General features: G+C 45.3%; 1 protein-coding gene across 2 annotated transcripts in view; it reads left to right on the top strand.

Moving 5' to 3' along the window:
- The window catches only part of CHTF18 (chromosome transmission fidelity factor 18), a 1093968-nt gene that overhangs the window by 8341 nt on the left and 1065881 nt on the right, over positions 1–19746 (top strand). For both annotated transcript variants that reach the window (XM_069647269.1, XM_069647267.1), the window contains exon 2: positions 9466–9738. In XM_069647269.1, the coding sequence (XP_069503370.1) occupies positions 9466–9738 (273 nt within the window). The remainder of the gene's footprint in view (positions 1–9465; positions 9739–19746) is intronic.

The raw sequence follows: 19746 nt of genomic DNA, 5'->3' as shown, positions 1-19746 counted from the left end.
GTGTTTAGGAGGACTGGAAAACATAGGAGGGGAATATTTGTACCATTACAACTGATAACGATCAATAAAGATAATCTAGAAGAAGTGCGCACATAAAACCAAAACATTATGGCCAGAAACCACTGTTCTGTCTTGCCCAGGACATCTGGAACTCTCTTTAAATAAGCAGAGACCAGATAGAAAAGGTGCAAATAATTACACCCTCGCACTCTAGCAAGCTTCAAATTGTGCCGCAAAAATGCTGCAATGAATAAAACTGTGTGCTGCAAATGTTTTTTTTTTTATGCTACAGAATGTTCAGTTTCTTGCCTCAATATCCTGGATGGTCTGAGTGCATAAACAATTTAATTAGTGAGTAAATCGCCTTCATTCTGTAAATAAATCTACTTTGAGAAAGGGGACAGTTCCAAATAGTACCAATATGGTTTCTGGGTGGCTTTTCATAAAATCAAAGAGCTTATTAGGAACATGAATCACCTCAGATTTTTATATATGTCTATGATAATGTTTATTTTTTTCAAAACATCTTTCTATTAGTTTTACAACATGTATGACAATTCCCCCGTCCCCTGCCCCTTCCCTTGGTGCAGTTGAGGTTTCCTCCAGCTCTTTCACATGTAAGTTCGCAGAGTCACTCCAAATCCAATAGTTTGAGGTGCTGGGGGCCCCACTGCACTCTGAAATCCTCCTTCAGGAAGTTCATGGCCTCTCCCCAGTCCCTTCCAAAGTGTTGTACATTATTGTTTATTGCGTAGGTGGCCCATTCCAGGGCTACTGTCTCCCACACCTTACGTAGCCAGTCGTGGATCGTGGTGATATCGTTGCTCTTCCATCTCTGGGCAATGATGGTCATTGCAGATAGAGTCAAGACTACTCTTGCTTTCTCTTGGTGCTTAGGCTCGTTGTGCCCTCCTTGTCCTCTAAAAGCCAGTAGGACGTGTTCCGGGGGCTTGTCCCCCTCCGTTCCGAATGCCTGCTGTAGAGGTTGTCGTATTCCCTTGCAGAAGGGTTCCATCTTGGGGCACTTCCACCATATGTGCTCCGCCGTGCTCCTCCCTCCGCAACCCCTCCAGCACTCTGCTGACGCTGTTTTTAGGTACATGCTGTGCAGTTGGTCCGGTGTATAGTGCCACCCATAAAGGATTTTGTACCATGCTTCTTGCAGTTGTCACGCTCTTGCCAGCCTCAGTGTTTTCCCCAGAGTTTGGCCCATGCTTCCCTCGTGATCTCTTGTAAAGAGACAAGTAACTCATGTTGGTTTGTAAGGTGTGTGTTTTATTTGAACCCTATACTAACCCTACGCTTCTGGTTCCTATGCTGAAAGAAAAAGAAGAGTTAAAAAGGGTTCCCGCCAGGATGTCGTACCAAATAAAGTGTGTCCACTGTTTAGAAATGTATGCTAGCCCGATCCCTGTCCCTACCACTAAAAAGGATCAAGAGCCTAACGTGAACACAAACCTATCCAAAGCGCCTTTTACCCAAAAGATATATACTCGGTTGGTATCTGTTTCTGACCACAACAAGGTCAGAATCTGCAAGGTTCCAAAATGATCACCAGCAAATGTCCTAGGGCTTCTCGCCCGATTTACAGTTCCAACAAGAAAATGTTCAATAAATCTTCTTGGGGCTCCCCACCCAGTGTAAAAGTGAGTAGTTAGTGTCTTTGGGCCCCCTGGCCCCCTACAGAGTCCATGTCTTGTACAAAACACAGTTCCTGCAAGTGTCTCCGTACAGTCAAGCCTCTACCGGCTCTGCTGGGAGTGTTACAGAATACTAGATTCTTAGACTAGGTTCAATGGATATTTAAGAACCCCCGATTAAATAGGTCTGGAGGTCTTACCTGAGCAGACTGATATGTTCAACAGGAAGCAAATGCTGAACTCAAGAATCTCCCTGACCAACGCGTCAACCTCTCAACCGGTAGGGAAACCCAGAGTGAGAGGTACGCGCCAGTCAGGGAAACCCTCTGGGGAAGAAAACCCTGGTCGAGCGCAGGATCCGAAGATTGGAGTGTGGTTCGCAGGCTGATGACGCCAATTCGATCGTGGCGTAGAGTATCGGAAGACTGCTTCTGGAGAGGGAAGAAATGAGAAGCGAAGTGATGAATAGCAGAAGTATAGGAAGGGGAATGGGGAAAACAGGAAAGAGACTAATTCCCCTGACCTCTTAACCAGCCGGATTGTAAATACCAGGAGAGAAGCTGAGAATATGAGACACGGAGAGGGCAACTGGAACACAAGCCTGTCAAAAGGAAGTAAAGGTGAGTAAGCCCATAGAATCAAATCCTACAATACCTGAAGAAAGATTCAGAAAGGGACTTGGACGGGAGTATTTATTATTACCCAGAATGCAGTAACTAGAGAACTCAAAGGCAGCGTTTCAGAATGAGACGCAGGATGAATCCGGGGGATTTGTGTCAACAAAGAATGCTGAAAAGAGAATCTGGAAAGTTAAGAGAAGAGGGGTTAGTAATGGTCAGAGGTAAGAGGTTTCTGCTGAAGATTTGAGATTGCCTAGTTGCGAACTCACAGAGCATCCGCTAGTACAGTACCGACGCGAAGAGCTGGAAGTCTCCGTGTCCTATGAAGAGTCACGTGAGCGGTACGCCGTACCTCTGGCAAACGTGAGAGGACTGGAACGGTGATAGCGGAACCGTTCGTACTGCGATCCACCATCTTGAAGGTACCATTCCGAATGGAGCCACAGAGCCGGCTTCTAGACCAAAGGGACCAACGCTTCGTGAGTGTAACAGTATGCCCCCTTCTCCTGGGGGGCGACCCTGGCTTCCCAGGATGTAACCTAAAGAAATGTTGGATCAGACGTGGAGCATGAACTCCTGAGGCAGGCTCCCAAGTTCTTTCTGCAGGGGAGTACCCCTTCCAGTCCACCAAGAACTGTAGTTTCCCCCTCCGATAACGGGATTCACAGATACTGGCGACTTCATATTCTGGGCCAGCATCGGTAGAGATTGGAGGAGGAGGAGGGGTAGTCTGACCGGTGAAATCGGTCCGGTACTGTCAACCGAATCTGGGAGAGGTGAAAAACAGGATGGATCCGGGACCATGACGAGGGCAAATCGAGCTTGACTGCCGCAGAACCGACCATCGATAGGATCTTGAAGGGACCAAAGAACCTAGGGGATAGCTTAGAAGGGACCAAATGCCGGGGAAGAAAGCGAGAAGCCAACCAAACAGTATCTCCCGGGCTTAATGGTGGGACGTCTTGGCGATGTTTATCAGAAGTCCGTTTGGCCCTATCTTGAGCCGTTTGTAAAGAGACTTTAGCCAATTTATGTCCTTCTTGTATTTCGGAAATGAGGCCATCCACTCCTGGACAGTTAGAAGGGGATAAAGTGACAGAAGGAACAAAGGACGGATGAAATCCATAAGTACAATGGAAAGGGCTAGTATGAAGGGCATTGTTGTATGCAAATTCGGCTAAGGGCAACAAGTCCAACCAATTGTCTTGGGCTGCTGATACGAAACACCGTAGATAGGTCTCCAAGGTTTGGTTAAGGCGTTCCGTCTGTCCGTTCGTCTCTGGGTGGTACCCCGAGCTGAGAGCCCGCTTGTTTCCCAAGACTTGGCAACCCTTTTCCCAAAACTTGGAGGTGTATTGAGGGCCCCAATCAGAGACCACTGTGTCCGGTAGGCCATGTCTGGAGAAAATTTCCGAAAGAAAAATCTTAGACATTTCCCCAGCCCCTGGCAGCTTGTTCAAGGGAGTAAAATGTGCCAACTTCGTAAGATAATCTATGGTGACCATTATGGCGGTCTTGTTGTGTGAGGGAGGAAGATCTACTATAAAGTCGGTAGAGATCACTTGCCAAGGTTTCTCTGGAATCGGCATCTGGGTGAGCAGCCCCAAAGGTGGGGTCCTGGGATTCTTGGATTGGGAACAAACGATGCAGGCTGCTACATAATCCTGTACATCATTGCGGACTTCTGGCCACCAAAAATATCTTAGCACTAGGTCTAAAGTGCCTTGAACGCCTCGATGCCCAGCGGCCCGAGAGTCGTGACACATTCGTAATACTTCATGCTGCAGCTCTGAAGTAGGGATAAAAACTTGTGATTTGTGAAAAAAAAAAAGAATCGTTCTGGGTAAGATTGGCTGTCTTCTTGCAGGCGTCTAGGTTAGAGACCGATGCAGTCCTCAATTCACTTAAGAAGTCGGCGATGACAGCGATGAATCTTGCTTTGGGAAACAATTGTTCAGAGCTGAATTGGGAGACAGGAACGTCCTTACGAGAGAGAGCATCCGCCCTCTGGTTTTGTTTTCCTGGAAGTATGGTAAATTCGATCCACAATGGAAGGAAGAAATACGCCCAATGTGCTTGTCGACTGTTTGTTGTATGTGCATTCTGTAGGACCCTGAGATTTTGATGGTCTGTACGTACCACTACAGGAAAGGGTGAACCAAGTAGCAAGTGTCTCCACTCTTCAAACGCCCTTTTTATAGCCAGCAATTCTTTTTCGAGCACTGAATAGTTTTGTTCCGAGGCACTGAAGGTTTTAGAAAGATATGCAACTGGTCTTTCATCTCCTTGGTCGGTTTGTTGAAGTAAGACCGCGCCTAGAGCATGATGAGATGCATCAGTTTCCACAAAAAACTGTTTATTCTGGTCGGGGGTTATCAAACAGGATGCAGAGGTGAACAAGGATTTAAGAGTCTGCAATGCGAATTCGGTGGATTTATCCCATACAAATGGAATTCCCTTCTTTAACAGTCCAGTAAGGGGCAGAATAATATCCGAAAAGTTAGGGATGAATTTCCTGTAAAAATTAGCAAACCCTAAAAAACGTTGAATCTCCTTAACGTTAGAAGGTATAGGCCATTCAACCACTGCGGAGATCTTTTTCGGATCCATAGAAATGCCTTGGGCTGACATCACAAACCCGAGATAGGTTACCTGTCTTTGGTGAAATTCGCATTTAGATGCTTTACAGTAAAGCTGATTTGACTGCAGTCGTTTGAGTACAGTTCTTACATGTATCGGGTGTTCTTCTTGAGAGTGGGAGTATACTAAGATGTCGTCTAAGTAGATGATTACAAAATGGAATAGAATATCTGCGAATAGATGGTCCATGAAATGCTGGAACACGGCAGGTGCGTTCACCAATCCAAAGTGCATGACGTGATACTCAAAATGCCCAAATGGGGTTCGAAATGCTGTCTTCCATTCATCTCCAGGGGCAATACGGATGAGATGGTAAGCTCCGCGAAGGTCCAGCTTAGTATAAAAGGAAGCTCCTCGAACTGCCTCCAGGATGTCAGGGATTAATGGCATAGGATATTTGTCTGCCACTGTGATCTTGTTAAGACCCCTGTAGTCGATACAAGGTCGAAGTTCATCAGTCTCCTTCTTTGGGATGAAGAAGAGAGAGGCTCCGGCCGGGGAAACTGACTCAGTAATGAGCCCGTTCCTTAAATTGGTTTGGAGATATTCTTTAAGGACTACCTATTCTTGTTGGGAAAGGACGTACATTCTCCCAAACGGGATGGGTTTGTCAGGAAGAAGTTCAATGTGACAGTCATCTCTTCTATGAGGCGGTAGAGTAGGGAACTGGGGATTGGAGAAGACAGACTGATACTTTGAATAGCATTTCGGAACAATCTCCAAGTTGTTTATTGAAGATACTGGTGAAGGGATCGAGTTTTCAGTCGGAATGTAGATGCCAACTGATTCCTTGGCTAAACAATGGCTGACACAGTATTCCGAGCCGAGGAAGAGAGTACCTGCTGTCCAATTTATAAAGGGGTTATGTCTCCTTAACCAGGGGAGACCCAATATAATGGGGAAATGGGCTGCCTTGATTAGATCGAAAGTTATGGTCTCTTTATGTGAGGCTATTTGACAGACAACAGGTTCTGTCTGTTCTCGGATAGGGCCGGAACTTAGTGGATGACCGTCAACTCCTTGGATAGGAGTGACCATCGCTTTGGGTATACAGTTAATTCCTTGTTTATTGGCCCATTGATCATCAACGAAATTCCCTGCAGCTCCGCAGTCTACCAGAGCAGGTACGTTCTGTACCATCTGAGCGTGAAAAACGAGAGTAACAGAAATAATAACCATATTGTGAGTGGTTGCTAGTGAATCCAGATTTACGGGGATTCTCTTTGGGGAATCAGAATCTTGTACCCCTACCGTTGTTCCCCCTGCGGTAGGGCTTTGAAGTTTCCCGACACCTTAGCTGGAGTGCGTCGGGGAGGAACTAAAGGACAATCTTGTAACTTATGAGATGAGGCTCCGCAATACATGCATAGTCCCAAACTCTTCCTTCTCTCTTTCTCTGCTGCCGATAAGGGTCCTCTCACTGTTCCTATTTGCATAGTCTCGTCAGAAGCTATAGGTTTATTTGTTATGGAGGGATAATCGAGTTGGGATCGTATTCCTCTAGTCTTCTTCTTTTCAGAAGAACGTTCATGTAAGCGGTAATCGATTTGCATGTTGAGTGTTATCATATCCGCTAGATTTGCCGGACGCAGAACCTTAGCTACCTCATCCTTTAGTTCGTCTGAAAGCCCTCATCGGAATAAGGTGAGCAACCCATCGTCTGGCCATCCTAACTCAGAGGAAAGCTGTTTGAAGAGAGTGATATAGGTAAGTAGGTCTTTGTTACCTTGTCTAGGATCTAACAGTCTTTCTTGCGTGGACACTGAGATCTCTTGTCCACTGAACATTGATTTCAAACTGTTGGTGAAAGCAGAATAAGAGTCCAAGATCACATTATTAGAGGTCACCAAAGGTGTAGCCCAGGCCAAAGCAGGTCCGGCCAAATGTGAAATCACAAAGCCAACCTTATCTTTGTCCGTGGGAAAGAAGCGGGACTTAAAGGTAAACTGCACAGTGCAGCTATCAAGAAACTCCTTAAGTTTGTGTGGATCTCCGTCAAACTTGCCTGTATTCAAACTTACTGGGGGAGAGTCTGAGAAGGCACGAGTAACCTGTTGTCGTAATTGAGCATTATCCTGTTTGAGAGCCTGCATCTCTAGGGACATTGATTGCATGGCGGCAATAAGTTGTTGCATTTGCTGTTCCATTGAATCTGTCTGCAGTAGCCTTATTTATTTTTATTTTTTGGGCGTCGCTAACTGTTACAGAATACTAGATTCTTAGACTAGGTTCAATGGATCTTTAAGAACCCCCGATTAAATAGGTCTGGAGGTCTTACCTGAGCAGACTGATATGTTCAACGGGAAGCAAATGCTGAACTCAAGAATCTCTCCGACCAACGCGTCAACCTCTCAACCGGTAGGGAAACCCAGAGTGAGAGGTACGCGCCAGTCAGGGAAACCCTCTGGGGAAGAAAACCCTGGTCGAGCGCAGGATCCGAAGATTGGAGTGTGGTTCGCAGGCTGATGACGCCAATTCGATCGTGGCGTAGAGTATCGGAAGACTGCTTCTGGAGAGGGAAGAAATGAGAAGCAAAGTGATGAATAGCAGAAGTATAGGAAGGGGAATGGGGAAAACAGCAAAGAGACTAATTCCCCTGACCTCTTAACCAGCCGGATTGTAAATACCAGGAGAGAAGCTGAGAATATGAGACACGGAGAGGGCGACTGGAACACAAGTCTGTCAAAAGGAAGTAAAGGTGAGTAAGCCCATAGAATCAAATCCTACAATACCTGAAGAAAGATTCAGAAAGGGACTTGGACGGGAGTATTTATTATTACCCAGAATGCAGTAACTAGAGAACTCAAAGGCAGCGTTTCAGAATGAGACGCAGGATGAATCCGGGGGATTTGTGTCAACAAAGAATGCTGAAAAGAGAATCTGGAAAGTTAAGAGAAGAGGGGTTAGTAATGGTCAGAGGTAAGAGGTTTCTGCTGAAGATTTGAGATTGCCTAGTTGCGAACTCACGGAACATCCGCTAGTACAGTAGCGACGCGAAGAGCTGGAAGTCTCCGTGTCCTATGAAGAGTCACGTGAGCGGTACGCCGTACCTCTGGCGAACGTGAGAGGACTGGAACGGTGATAGCGGAACCGTTCGTACTGCGATCCACCATCTTGAAGGTACCATTCCGAATGGAGCCACAGAGCCGGCTTCTAGACCAAAGGGACCAACGCTTCGTGGGTGTAACAGGGAGCACCATTGACTACTACTTCTCCTTGTGGTCTTGAGTTTTAGACCCCCTTCAGGGGCCGGTTTGCGTGCAGCCCACTCTGGGCCCAACAGGTTCTCACCCCGCCCAGGTGTCTTGGGCTTTACCCTCCTTCCTGGAGTATCTGGCTTTTCAGCTTCTCTTGGGTTATTCGTTTTTTTTAGCCTCTCTTGGGCTATTGTGCTTCTCACCCCCTTCTTGGGGCTATCTGTTTCTTCAGCCCCTCTTAGGCTCTTGGGTGCCTCACTTGTTCTTGGGGTATAGTCTGGCCGCCCACCTCCCGGTTCCCTGGATGCACCGTGTTCCTGGTTTGCTGCAGTGGCGGTCTCCTCAGCGGCTGCAGAAGTGCAGTTCCAACTTCTCCTCAGTGTTCCGCGTTGGGTGACTTTGTTTCCAGTTGCTTCCAGCAGGCACTGGTCGACCACTTTCTGGCCGGTCGTGTGTTTTTTCTTTTCAGCGGGGCCAAGCTTCTCCAGCTCCCAGCCTTCTCACAGGAGGCAGCGCTTCGTGGGCTTTCTCACTCCTCCTCGTTTCATGTCGTCTGGGTCTGGCTGATTCCTGGCTCTCCCTCACAGGGGGACATACCCTCCTGTGCAGTGCTCTGCAGACTTCTGCCTCCCTTTCCTGCTCTTACGCCCTGTGGTATTTGATGGATTATTTTTAAAGATCCAAAGAAACTGAAGTGTATTGAACTGTGGCAGTATTCCTCAGCTTCTGGGGCCCTCTTCACCACAGGGGTTGTGGAGGCCAGTGTTATGTCTGTGTGCTTGAAAAATTGTTTTTGGTTTTGAGCTATTGGGTTCGACACACCCATGCCCTATTACTCCATGCAGCGGTCTGGTTAAGTTAAGTTAAGTGACTGCATGCTGAAAGCCTGTGTTTCGAGACTGTTGTGAAGATGTGCTTTTTCTTATTTTTTTCTCTCACTAAAAGGAGAGGTCACCCATTTGCAAGTAAGAGTGCTTTGTTTGCAATACTGAACATGGTAGTGATACGTAGGACACATTTGAGTATCTTGCTCAACATGATTTCTCATCTTCTGACCCATCAAAACAATGTCAATAGTCCCACGGTATGGGTTTACTGTGGTCCTTGGTAATGCTTGTCAACCTGGATGTTTGGGGCACTTTCCTTTCTACAGAGATTTAATCTGCAAGAAAGCACCATCTAATCTGATATAGTGATATAGCATTTGCTCTTTTATAGACGTATGCCTTAAATATGCTTCAACCATAATGACAATGTGCACAATGAAATGGTTCTGGTTGTTGAAGCCTGAAACGTCAACTGTGTTGTAGCCATGCAATTTTCTCATGGTTTTCTGTGCAATTTTCTTATGGTTTTCTGTGTTCACAGATGACAGACCCACACCATCAGAGCCGAAGGCTTCCAAATTCCGACAGAAACGCAGTTTTGAAGATGAAATTGCATCCGGGGATGATGTTCTCAACTCGACAGTTCTAAATCACAAGGTCCAACCTAGAGCCAATGGCAAAGTGGGAACACCCACGGTTGAAGCCGAGGGTGCCCACGGTAAGAAGCGGGGGTCTGAAGACATGCTCCAGGACTCAGAAGAGGACTTCAACCTGGATCTCTCAGAGAGTTTGATAGATTTTCAGCCTTCCCTTAGTATGTAAAGTCTAATTTTATTACTTTCTTCTGTGTTGGTTTGTGAACAATCATATCACATTGTGATTTTGTTTAATATGGTGAAAGGAGGGTGTATCAAATGGGCTAGTTTCACATTCCTTCTGTCTTGCATTAAACCCCTGATTCTCTGACGTCTTCTGTCTTCACCTGTACCGTGCAAAACACAATTTTATTTGTGTTTTATACCTTTTTACATAACGCACAAACATCTTTTTCTTATATGGCATGTATTAATGTTGAAAAAGAGCTTTGGAATTATGTGACTGGCACCAGGTCACCATTTATTTTATTTATTAGAATTCTATGCTATAAGCAAAGTTATATAACAATAAAATAAAGAATCTATCTTTGACGCATGTTTTTCTAGAATATAAAATAAGATTTGAATTCACGTCACACAAATGGGGGTGGCACATGCAGTAGCACAATTTGAATGACATAGGTTACTTAGAAAAACAGTTGGCAAAATATGACATTTCAGTATATTTATGAGCAAGCGTTCTTGCATGCATCCAGAAACCAGCACAGGCACAGAGCCTTTTTTAAAAAAAATGCACATGCAATCTAGCGAAAGGCGGATAAATGGGCATGTTCAGACTGCCAAGAACACCCATGATCATGTACATTTTTCTAACCTCAACCATAGCTTGCCCAGTCTTTCGGAACTAGCTCTTTTCTCATCACAATTCCTTTCAAGAATGCATAATTATGATATAATGAACTTGAACTGGGTGAACCTTTCAATTTCCAAGAGATTAACATTTTTCCTGGCTGTAAAACAAAGCGCCATGCAAATGTTTCAGAATACCATCGTCACCAACACTTTTGTCAATGTTTTTACCAAACATTAAGAAAGTTGGAGTTTTCTCTATCGTACAATTTTTGGTTTCTCCAAGCAGGAAACGACCTCCTTCCAATATTTTACAAGCAATGGACATGACCATAACTAGAGGCCCATATATATCCCAAGTGTCCACACACACTCCAACAATTGGGAAAGTCAGTCAGTTAAGCGAGTATAGTTGAGCGAGTTCAAGACTAACATGGAAACTTAATAGAAAACCTTGCAATTAAAAGGGAGCAACTCCACCCTGATATTAGTGATGCCTATTTGAAAGGACATACCCATCTTATTTTTCATAAATCATTTTTATAACCTGCTATGGGACCAAAACTAAACAGTATCTGGCCAACTTGTGGGACGGAGACATTTCTATGACTAATATACATAAAAATGTCATCTGCATATAGTGATATCTTATGTTCCCCTTTAATTGTTTCAAAGAATTAATTATTTTATGTATTATTTTTTTTAATCTTTTAATTATGTAATTCAGTTTCGTACATCCAAACAAACATGACATAGTGTCAGCAGCTCATATAATCAAATAATTACCACAGAGAGAAAACACAGTTCTGGACACATATTTCAAAAGACAACCTTTATCTTCATATTCTTCATCTTCATCTAACGGTCCCACCCACAACCCGCCCACCCACCCGCAACTTCCGGATATCCTGTTGCTCCAATTTTCCCATATCAAACAATTACAGTACAATCCACCTCCCCATCTTTTTCCAGTCACACCATATCCCTCCTCCCCATCATATCCTGGGATTCAATTTCCTACAAGGGGATTTCAAATCTGGAGAGGACGCAAATTCATTCAGCATTTGACCCCATTCAAGTTCTCTTACCTCCTCTTTCTCCAGATCTCTGTTTCTCCGTAGAATCTCCACCTCAGTCAATCCCCACTGCTGAATATTTACTATCCATTGCTTTATGAGTAGACCTTTCAGCAACTTCCACGATATAGTTAACCATCTTTTGGCCAGTATCACCAGGACCTATTCTCTTCCAGGTCTTATCTTTCTTACTCCCAGGAACCAATCCCCATAGACCACCAATGACGTCCGAATGTAGGAACCGTGCATTAGTGTTAATCCGGGCCCCCCCCCACCGCTTTCCAATAAGGCACAATAATAGGGCGATCCCACACCATGTGCCAAAACCCCCTTGTTGCGTACCTGGTATTCCTGGAGGACTCGCACAGGAGCATCGGGGAGCTTCTGGAAGCCATAGGCCCAGCCCCGCGCACTCCTATCTAGGCAAACCTCTAGTGATGAAGCTACAAACACTAACTAGGAATTTGCCGAACTAGGTAGAGGTGGCTTATCACATGTGCCTCTGAGTTCTTGGAGACAGGGGTCTGGAGCTGCAGTGGGAGGACAAGAGTGATAAAGTTAGGGAAGATAAGAAAATACAAGGTAACCCCTACCTTTTAATGTGTGAATAGTCACCTTCCAGGATGGAGACCCGGGCATTAACCACCAAGAACCGAAAAACCAGACCGGAAAATACACTGGTTCCAGGAAAAGGCACAACACACTCCAGAGAATCATGTACCCATGAATTTAACACAAAACAATAAACTCTAAATACCTAGAAAGGATCATAGCAGCCATCCGTGCATCAGGAATTGCAGGACGCCGTTTGTTTCTTCTCTCAGAGTTTTAAAAGCGTGATTTAGTAGTCCAGTGATTTACGCTGCGTTCCTCCTGAACGTTGCACTGGCACCATAGCAGCCATCTTGGTATTGGCAAAAGGCATCCTCTGAGAGGCACCATGTTTGAGCGGAGTCCAGTCTCATGGGAATCACTGCGCAGTTCACGGGAGACTGGTACCACAGTTAAGTGCATGGTTAGCACCGTGGACGCCTATGGACTCTTAAAACAGCTGCTAAATAACGGCAAGTCCACTGGGGTTGCCAGTCTCCCTGGTAGGAGCGGAGCATGCTGCCCTGTCCTCCTTGGGACCATAACGCCCTCCCCCCTCACATCCCCCCCCATGGCAAGTCCGCAATATGCCTGTCAATGCATGCCTAAAGTTGCCCAAAATCTCCATAATAATCGTGATATTATCCAGTCGATTGTTTTACCTATAATAAAACATCCCCTGCATATTTATTTTTATTTTATTATTTAAATTTATAAAGCGCACTAGCAGCCCAGAGGCATAGAGGCACTGTTACAGGGATGTGTCTTGGTTACATGGTACATACATTGCTACCGATTACATTCAGTGTAGCAGTTAAGGTAAGACAATACATTACTTTCTTTTAGTTACATGAGTCATTTATGGATACAGTTAGTGATTGCGAGCAGTGAGCACCCGCTCATAGTGGGTGATGGCAGGTTCATACGAAAAGCATGGTCTTGATCGCTTCACAGAAGGCTAGGTGTGAGGTTATTCCTCTGAGGTGAGGTGGTAGCGAGTTCCAATGGGAGGCAGCAATGAAGGGGAAGCTGCAGCCTCTGGCGCATGTCCTCAAGACCTTGGGCACTGTGATTCGGCTGGTGTATGGGATTCTGGTGGGTTTAGCCATGTGTGGTCTTGAGATTCTTTGCGAGAATATTTAAGGATCTAATATGTATAAGTCCACTGTATTTATATTCCGATATATACTTCTGAAATAACCAGCCAGGGCCTCCAGCAGTATTGCAAACAGAATAGGGGACAACGGACAACTCTGCCTGGTACCCCTCCCTAAAGGTCACCTGGAAGACACCCATCTCCACTTAAATAACAATCTAAGCCATTGCAACATACCAGGTCCCAGGCCAAATGCTTCTAAAACCTAAAAAGCTAGCCCCATTTTAGCGAATCAAATGCCTTGACCGCCTCGAGACCAGTGCCAGTTCTTCCCGCACTTGTCTCACTTGATCATAACATGATGTAATCATCATAAATTCATAGACATGTTCCGTCTCCCACGAATTCATATTGGTCTGGGCGCATCAGTCCTGGCACCACCTTGGACAGCCTCATCACAAGGACCTTCCCTTGGCTCTTCGTGTCCACATTTATCAGTGAGATGGGTCGGTATCAATCGCAATGATTTGGGTCTTTCGTTGCATTCAATAAAACCGCAATCAGCGCTTCGCTCATAGATTCCAGAAGAGTTCCACTATCAAAAGCCCAATCATAAACCCTTTTTAGTTGAGGCACCAGGAACTCCGAGAATGTTAAATAAAATTGAGTCTGCAACCCATCGCTTCCCGGTAACTTGTTTCTCTGCATGGACCTGATGACATATAGAAGTCTCTTCTATTAGTGTATCAAGCTCATCCTGTGAACCCTCTAATAGTCTAGATCACTGCATCAAATCCAACAAGTCAAAGACCTCTGATTCAGAGAATGATTCCTCACTCGTATATAACCTTTTATAGTACTCATGAAATGCCTAATAATCCCCTGTTGCAATACAATTAAGTCACCCTTTTAGCCATAGATCTGTGATATTGGTGACCGTGGAAGTTCCTGCCGTAGCAACCACGCCAACAACTGACTTGCTTTATCCCCCTCCCCCTGGATACGAGCCATATATTGGCCCTACTCAAACTTGAATAGTGCCTCTTGCAGCTCCTGGGAAGTCTGCAACGCAAGTGAGAGATCATCCCCCACATGCAATCCCTTAGCCGGTTCCCCTTCCAAATATTTACTGTTCTGTTCCCCGTGGTTTAAGGAATCATTCACCATTTTTCACACTCCCACCGATTTTAATATGCAGGTTGCCCCCCCATAGTTACTTTAAAAGTTTCCTATAGTACCCCTATATTGTCCACAGAGCCTTCATTCATTAAAAAAACTAGGATATCTCTTCACTCAGTCTAGTCCGAAAGGCCGTATACTCCATAGCATCTGCTCTTAATCTCCATATAACCGGCCTCCGTTTAAACCATTTGAAGAATCGCAACCAGCAGCGAGTGATCCGTTAAAATTTGTCTAGGTATTATGCATCCGAGAACCAATAGTACCTCCCCACAAAATGCAATCCAGTCTGGAAAAAGCCATGAATATGTGAATGAAAGGAATAGCCTTCTTGCATTCCATGGGACGCTCTCCACAATTCAACCAGATACAGGTCTGAAACTATATTATTCAATTGTACCAATGCCAACTGTTTAAATGGTGTCCGCCCCTTACCCATCCTATCTAGATCCGGGTTTAAAAGGCAATTAAAATCACCCTCCCCCAAATATAAATATTGCACCGATACCCTTTTCAATATGAAGAAAATAGTCCTTATTGTCTACATTTGGCGTATAACATTTTATAATACATATGCTGATCTCTTCCAATTTACCAATATCAGGGTCCGACCTTCAGAATCTCCCACTTTCCTCTACAATTATTGTGACCCCCTGCGCTATCCATATCGAAACCCCTCTTGCATTGGAGTACGACAAAGATCCAATTACCATTACACCCCACTTACGTCTCAATACCTCCCAATCCGGCCCCAGTAAGTGCGTTTCCTGCAACATTGCCACCTGTATCCTGTTGTGTTTCAGAAATGTCCCCACCTTCATTCCATGTTCCTATTTTCATCCGAACACCCCCCACGTTTCAACTGTGACCTCTATCATGTCCCCGACATACATTAACCACATGTGATTCTCGCTCACCCTCGCATCCTCTTGCTGTATATCTAGTATAACAATCCTCGCTGATCCCACAAACATCCCACCTCCACCCTCCTTGCCCCCAACTCAACACCTACAAATAAAGATCACATTAATCCAACTACGATACAGTGATCCGTCGCCTGTAAAACCCAATACCTGTAAGGACTGACGGGTCGGACCCCCACTCTCCCTCTGGGATTCCTCACCCAAGGACAGGTGGACGGTAGGCCTGGGGGTAGGTCCTCCAGGTCTCATAACCTAACTGTCAATAAATGGCTACTGCTCCCTAGCATTGCTCTTATTGACTACCTAGTACAAGGACATTAATCCCCTTCATTTCCCCTCATCATAAATCGACTTTAACCCATGGCAGTTCCCCATATCCTAAGCCCCCACCTACCTCCCTACTTGCAATAATTCGGAGAGAACCATAGCTCCCTACAACTACCCCAAATGCCTGCACTTCCACCTTTAGACAGGATCATTTTCCTCTGCCAGCTCTCGTGTACATTCCTGAGGCGTCAGCCCCACATTCGCTCCCTTCTCCTTCGGACCAGTCTTCAAGGATCTAGTCTCTAGCCAGTTCCACACCCCTGAAGCTGAAAGAAAGCAAGGCGCTTTCCCATATTTCAGAAAAGCATCATGTATTTCATATTTTCATCCCTCGGTCACCAACATACCGCTTTTAAAGATCGTTGCTGCTTCTGGACCTTGTGTGTAATGTCACGGAAAATCAGGATCTTGGCATTGCCCAGTATAAAATGTTAATTTCTGCGAGCCTCTTGCAGGATTGCATCTCTCTTGAGAAATGTTAGCAATTTGGCCACAATCTACCTATGCGGCACCCCCAGCAGAGGTGTCCTTTCCACAGTAAATAATGTTGACAACCCCTTAAGGCGCAGAGTCTCCAAGAGCAAGGTTTCCATTAATAACTCCACTCTATGACTTTCTTATCCCTCTGGGACACATACCCATCTGATATTGCACTTTCATACTTTTACATCTTTGTCTTTCAGGGTTCTCGTCGCCCCTGCCAGGCTCTTCACCTGGTTCTGTAGGAAGGCCAGCGCATCCTCCACATCACTGACTTGTCATTTCACCTCTGTGACCCTCTTACACACCTTCTGTAAATATGCCCATACCAGGGAGACATCCACTCCCACTTTTTGAATTTTACCTTCTAAAGATATTAGATTCCTGAATCGCCAACAGGAGACTCTCCAATGTACCCCCTCTGCTGCCTTTGGTCCACCGTCCTCTCCAGCTGCCTCTGCTGCCCCATGTCTGCTGTGTTTATTATCTTCTGTTGTCCTTTAACCATATTGACCTTCCCACGTCAAAGGTCTCCTGGCAGCATGATCAAATCGTCCCACTGTCACCACAGATCTTCCTGGATTCCTAGCAGGGACACCATCCACTATGTCCAAACAGAGCTCACAGTCACCCCTTTCTCAAGGTCAATAGTATGAAGCCGTAATTTATTAAATTTCTCCTGCCCTAGTAGCACTTTCTTAGCAGTTCACAGCCCTCCTATGTGGTCAGGGTTCCACCCATCATTTTCCCAGCTCCTCCAGTTCTCCCCCAAATCAATCTCATCCTGCGCTGCGCTTCTTGGCAGTTCAATGTGCTGAAACACCCAGGCTCGGAGCAGCAAACATTCCCCCTTTATTGAGTTGGGCCCCCTTCTGTTCCCGTCTCCTCCAGACAGTACCATTCCAGCCAAGCCACGCGCAACCACACAAAGAAGAAAGCGATCACTGCATCCCATCAGTCACCTCCTGCGACCGCAACACCAGCCAAGCTCTCCCAATTTCAGTCCAACCTCCGGGCATCGGTGTGCGCATATCTCTGTGCTCACACCGCCACTTTCATCAAGTACTCTTGCCGGTTCTCATTACGCCAGTATGGATTAGGGTCTGTGCCATTGGACACCCTCATGCGCCAACACAACACATCTTACCCATCCTCAAAGCAGTGCCTGTCGATCTTCCCAATTTTTGCGGTGTTTTCGGTCACCAGTGATCTCTGCCTTGGTCAGGCAGTCTGTCCCATAAACCTGCCTCAAAATATGGTATTGAACGGGGGATATTTGCAGGATGTCCGACGGTTGTTTACGGAGCTCACTCTTTACACGTCCATATAGAACGGCTCCTTCCCACGCCCCCTTTAAAGGACCACATTTTGAGTGCCAAGGGTTCACTTGACAATTGTGAGGAGTCAGAAATGTGAGGTAGACAACTTTGTAAAAAACTTTTAACTTCTGCCATTTTATTAAATAAAACAGATTTGAATGAAAGCCTCACTATCCCAACCTTAACAAGGATTTCCCTGCCTACAGTAAACTAAAAGGGAACATTCTAAGTAAAGGGACCTCTAATATGCCAACTCAGTTCAACAAATGTATACAACATATAATCTGGTTCACAGTATAATCAATGTCTCTTGTCATGGACTGGCTGAACTCCCCTCCGCAGATCCAAACAAGAGTTTTCTCCAGAGCTCAAAGGAAAACAAAGGAAATTCTACCTGAACTCATTCTGTTGTTTCAATGAAGTAACCTGCCAAAAGCTCTTGCTCCTCCTGCAATAACAACTCTCCCAAAGTATCTTGAAAGAAAGTCATTAGCTCTCGCACCTCCTGGAATGAGAACTCCTTCACACCTTTTGACAACAACAAATGCTTTGGTCATAATGATCTGCAGCAAGAATTGTAACTTTTCTTCTATCAGCTCTCACAATTCTTCCCCAAATGTCACAACTCAGTATGTTGCTTTCCAATAGTACCACTCTTCAGCATGTGCACCTTCTGCTACCTGGCGTAACCTTTCACCAGGTTTCTTCTGGTCAATCACCTTTTGCCCTATGGCTCTATTCGCCTGCCCGTCTTCTTTGTCAGAACCAAATCTTCTGAACCAAAACGGATAAGTGCTTCAATGGTAACTTTCACCATAGAATAACAACTTCAATTGTCTTCTTTAGCATAAACATGTTAACCGCTTTCATGGAATAGAACATTCATATTGTTCCTTGTCAGGACCACTCCTCAAACAATGCTCATCTCCTTCCAGATAACCGCCTCCAGAAGGGCAGCCTGATGTCCACCTTTCTTTTCCTTCTGCATCACTACCGAAAATATTATTCAGGCTAAAAGTATTTTCGTGCTTCTAGTTTGGCTGTAGCAATATGAATCTGCATCAACCACAATGATGGGTATCCCCGAACCTCGGTGGCAACCTTTAAAACCTTGGTGCTTCCCAACATTCCTCTCTTGCGTTTCGCAACCTTTATTGGACTGATGTTACCAGTTTCTCATGGTCTCTTGGCTTGAGTACTAGTGGTATGCCTGGGTTTCTAATAAGACCTTCCCATCAGGTTGTTCGTATTTTCCCAAACTCGCACTTTCATATCTAGACCTCGTTAGGTTTAATCTCGGCCACTTTTGCAAGTCTGCAACAGTTAGATGTTTATTAGCTTGCCTTTGGAAATTGCAATGGTTCGTTATTCATAAGATTTACTAGCTTGCCTTTGTAAGTTTGCAAAAGTTTGGTATTTGTGATGCTAGCTTGTTTTTGTATGTTAACAACAGTTTGGTACTTGTAACGCTGCTTATTCTGCCTTTCACTTGCTCACAATGATCACTCCTGCGCTGAACACGCAGCCTGCACCGGAGCGCCTCAGTAAGTCTCTTCCAGGTGCTCTTCTCTGTGTTTGCAGGATTGCTGAAACCGTGGCTTCTCCCGACCAGACGCACCCTCTCTTTGGTCGCAGCTTACTCTGCCACACTGATTAGGAGTCGCTCTGACACCTGAGAGTCTCCGGTGTAACCCTGCCACCTGAGACCTCTCAACAGCTATGTCTGCTTCCTGCCGTGAAGGCTTTGCACAAAGTAGTCTTCCCTACGCTTCCTGCTGCGCGTCTGCTGCAGTTGGGATGATAGAGGCACAGACCCTCAAGACTCGCAACGGTCCCATCGTCTTCTAGCTCTTCTACCCCTGTCTCCCGCAGCATAAACGCCTGCACATCTTCTGCATCTTCTTCTCTATTACCTGCACCCGAGGGGGCCTGTTATGCCTCCCAGTCTCCCTAAGGTGTAGGTCATTCTTGTTAATTAGCTGACCACTTCTGCATCTTCGTTCCTCTGTATCCCTCTTCCTTGTCCCACTACTGAGGGAATTATGGGACTTGCTGTCCCTAATGAGAGTTTGGTTTCTAAACTCTTTCTACATTGCAAACTTTATTTCCACTTCCTAAAACATTTAACAAAGGGACATTATAAGAGCCAGTCATAAGGCAGGTTTGAGAAGAGGAATATGTTTCTTTGCCTTTAAGACTTCTATTATTATACAACTTTATCTTATTGGGCTTTAGGGAACTAGGAGAATTTATAAACGCATTCATTTCTTGGGTTACAAAAGAACGTTTGTTACTTTTACCACCACAAGGTTCATGGGTAAATGTGTTCCCATTCAGATGGTCTACTTGTGGAACAATAGAATTATGATGGCAACAAGCCATTACA

Source organism: Ambystoma mexicanum, chromosome 2q, assembly GCF_040938575.1.
Source record: "Ambystoma mexicanum isolate Mex_15411 chromosome 2q, UKY_AmexF1_1, whole genome shotgun sequence".
Lineage (NCBI taxonomy): Eukaryota > Metazoa > Chordata > Amphibia > Caudata > Ambystomatidae > Ambystoma > Ambystoma mexicanum.
This window is presented reverse-complemented; position numbering and strand designations above follow the sequence as displayed.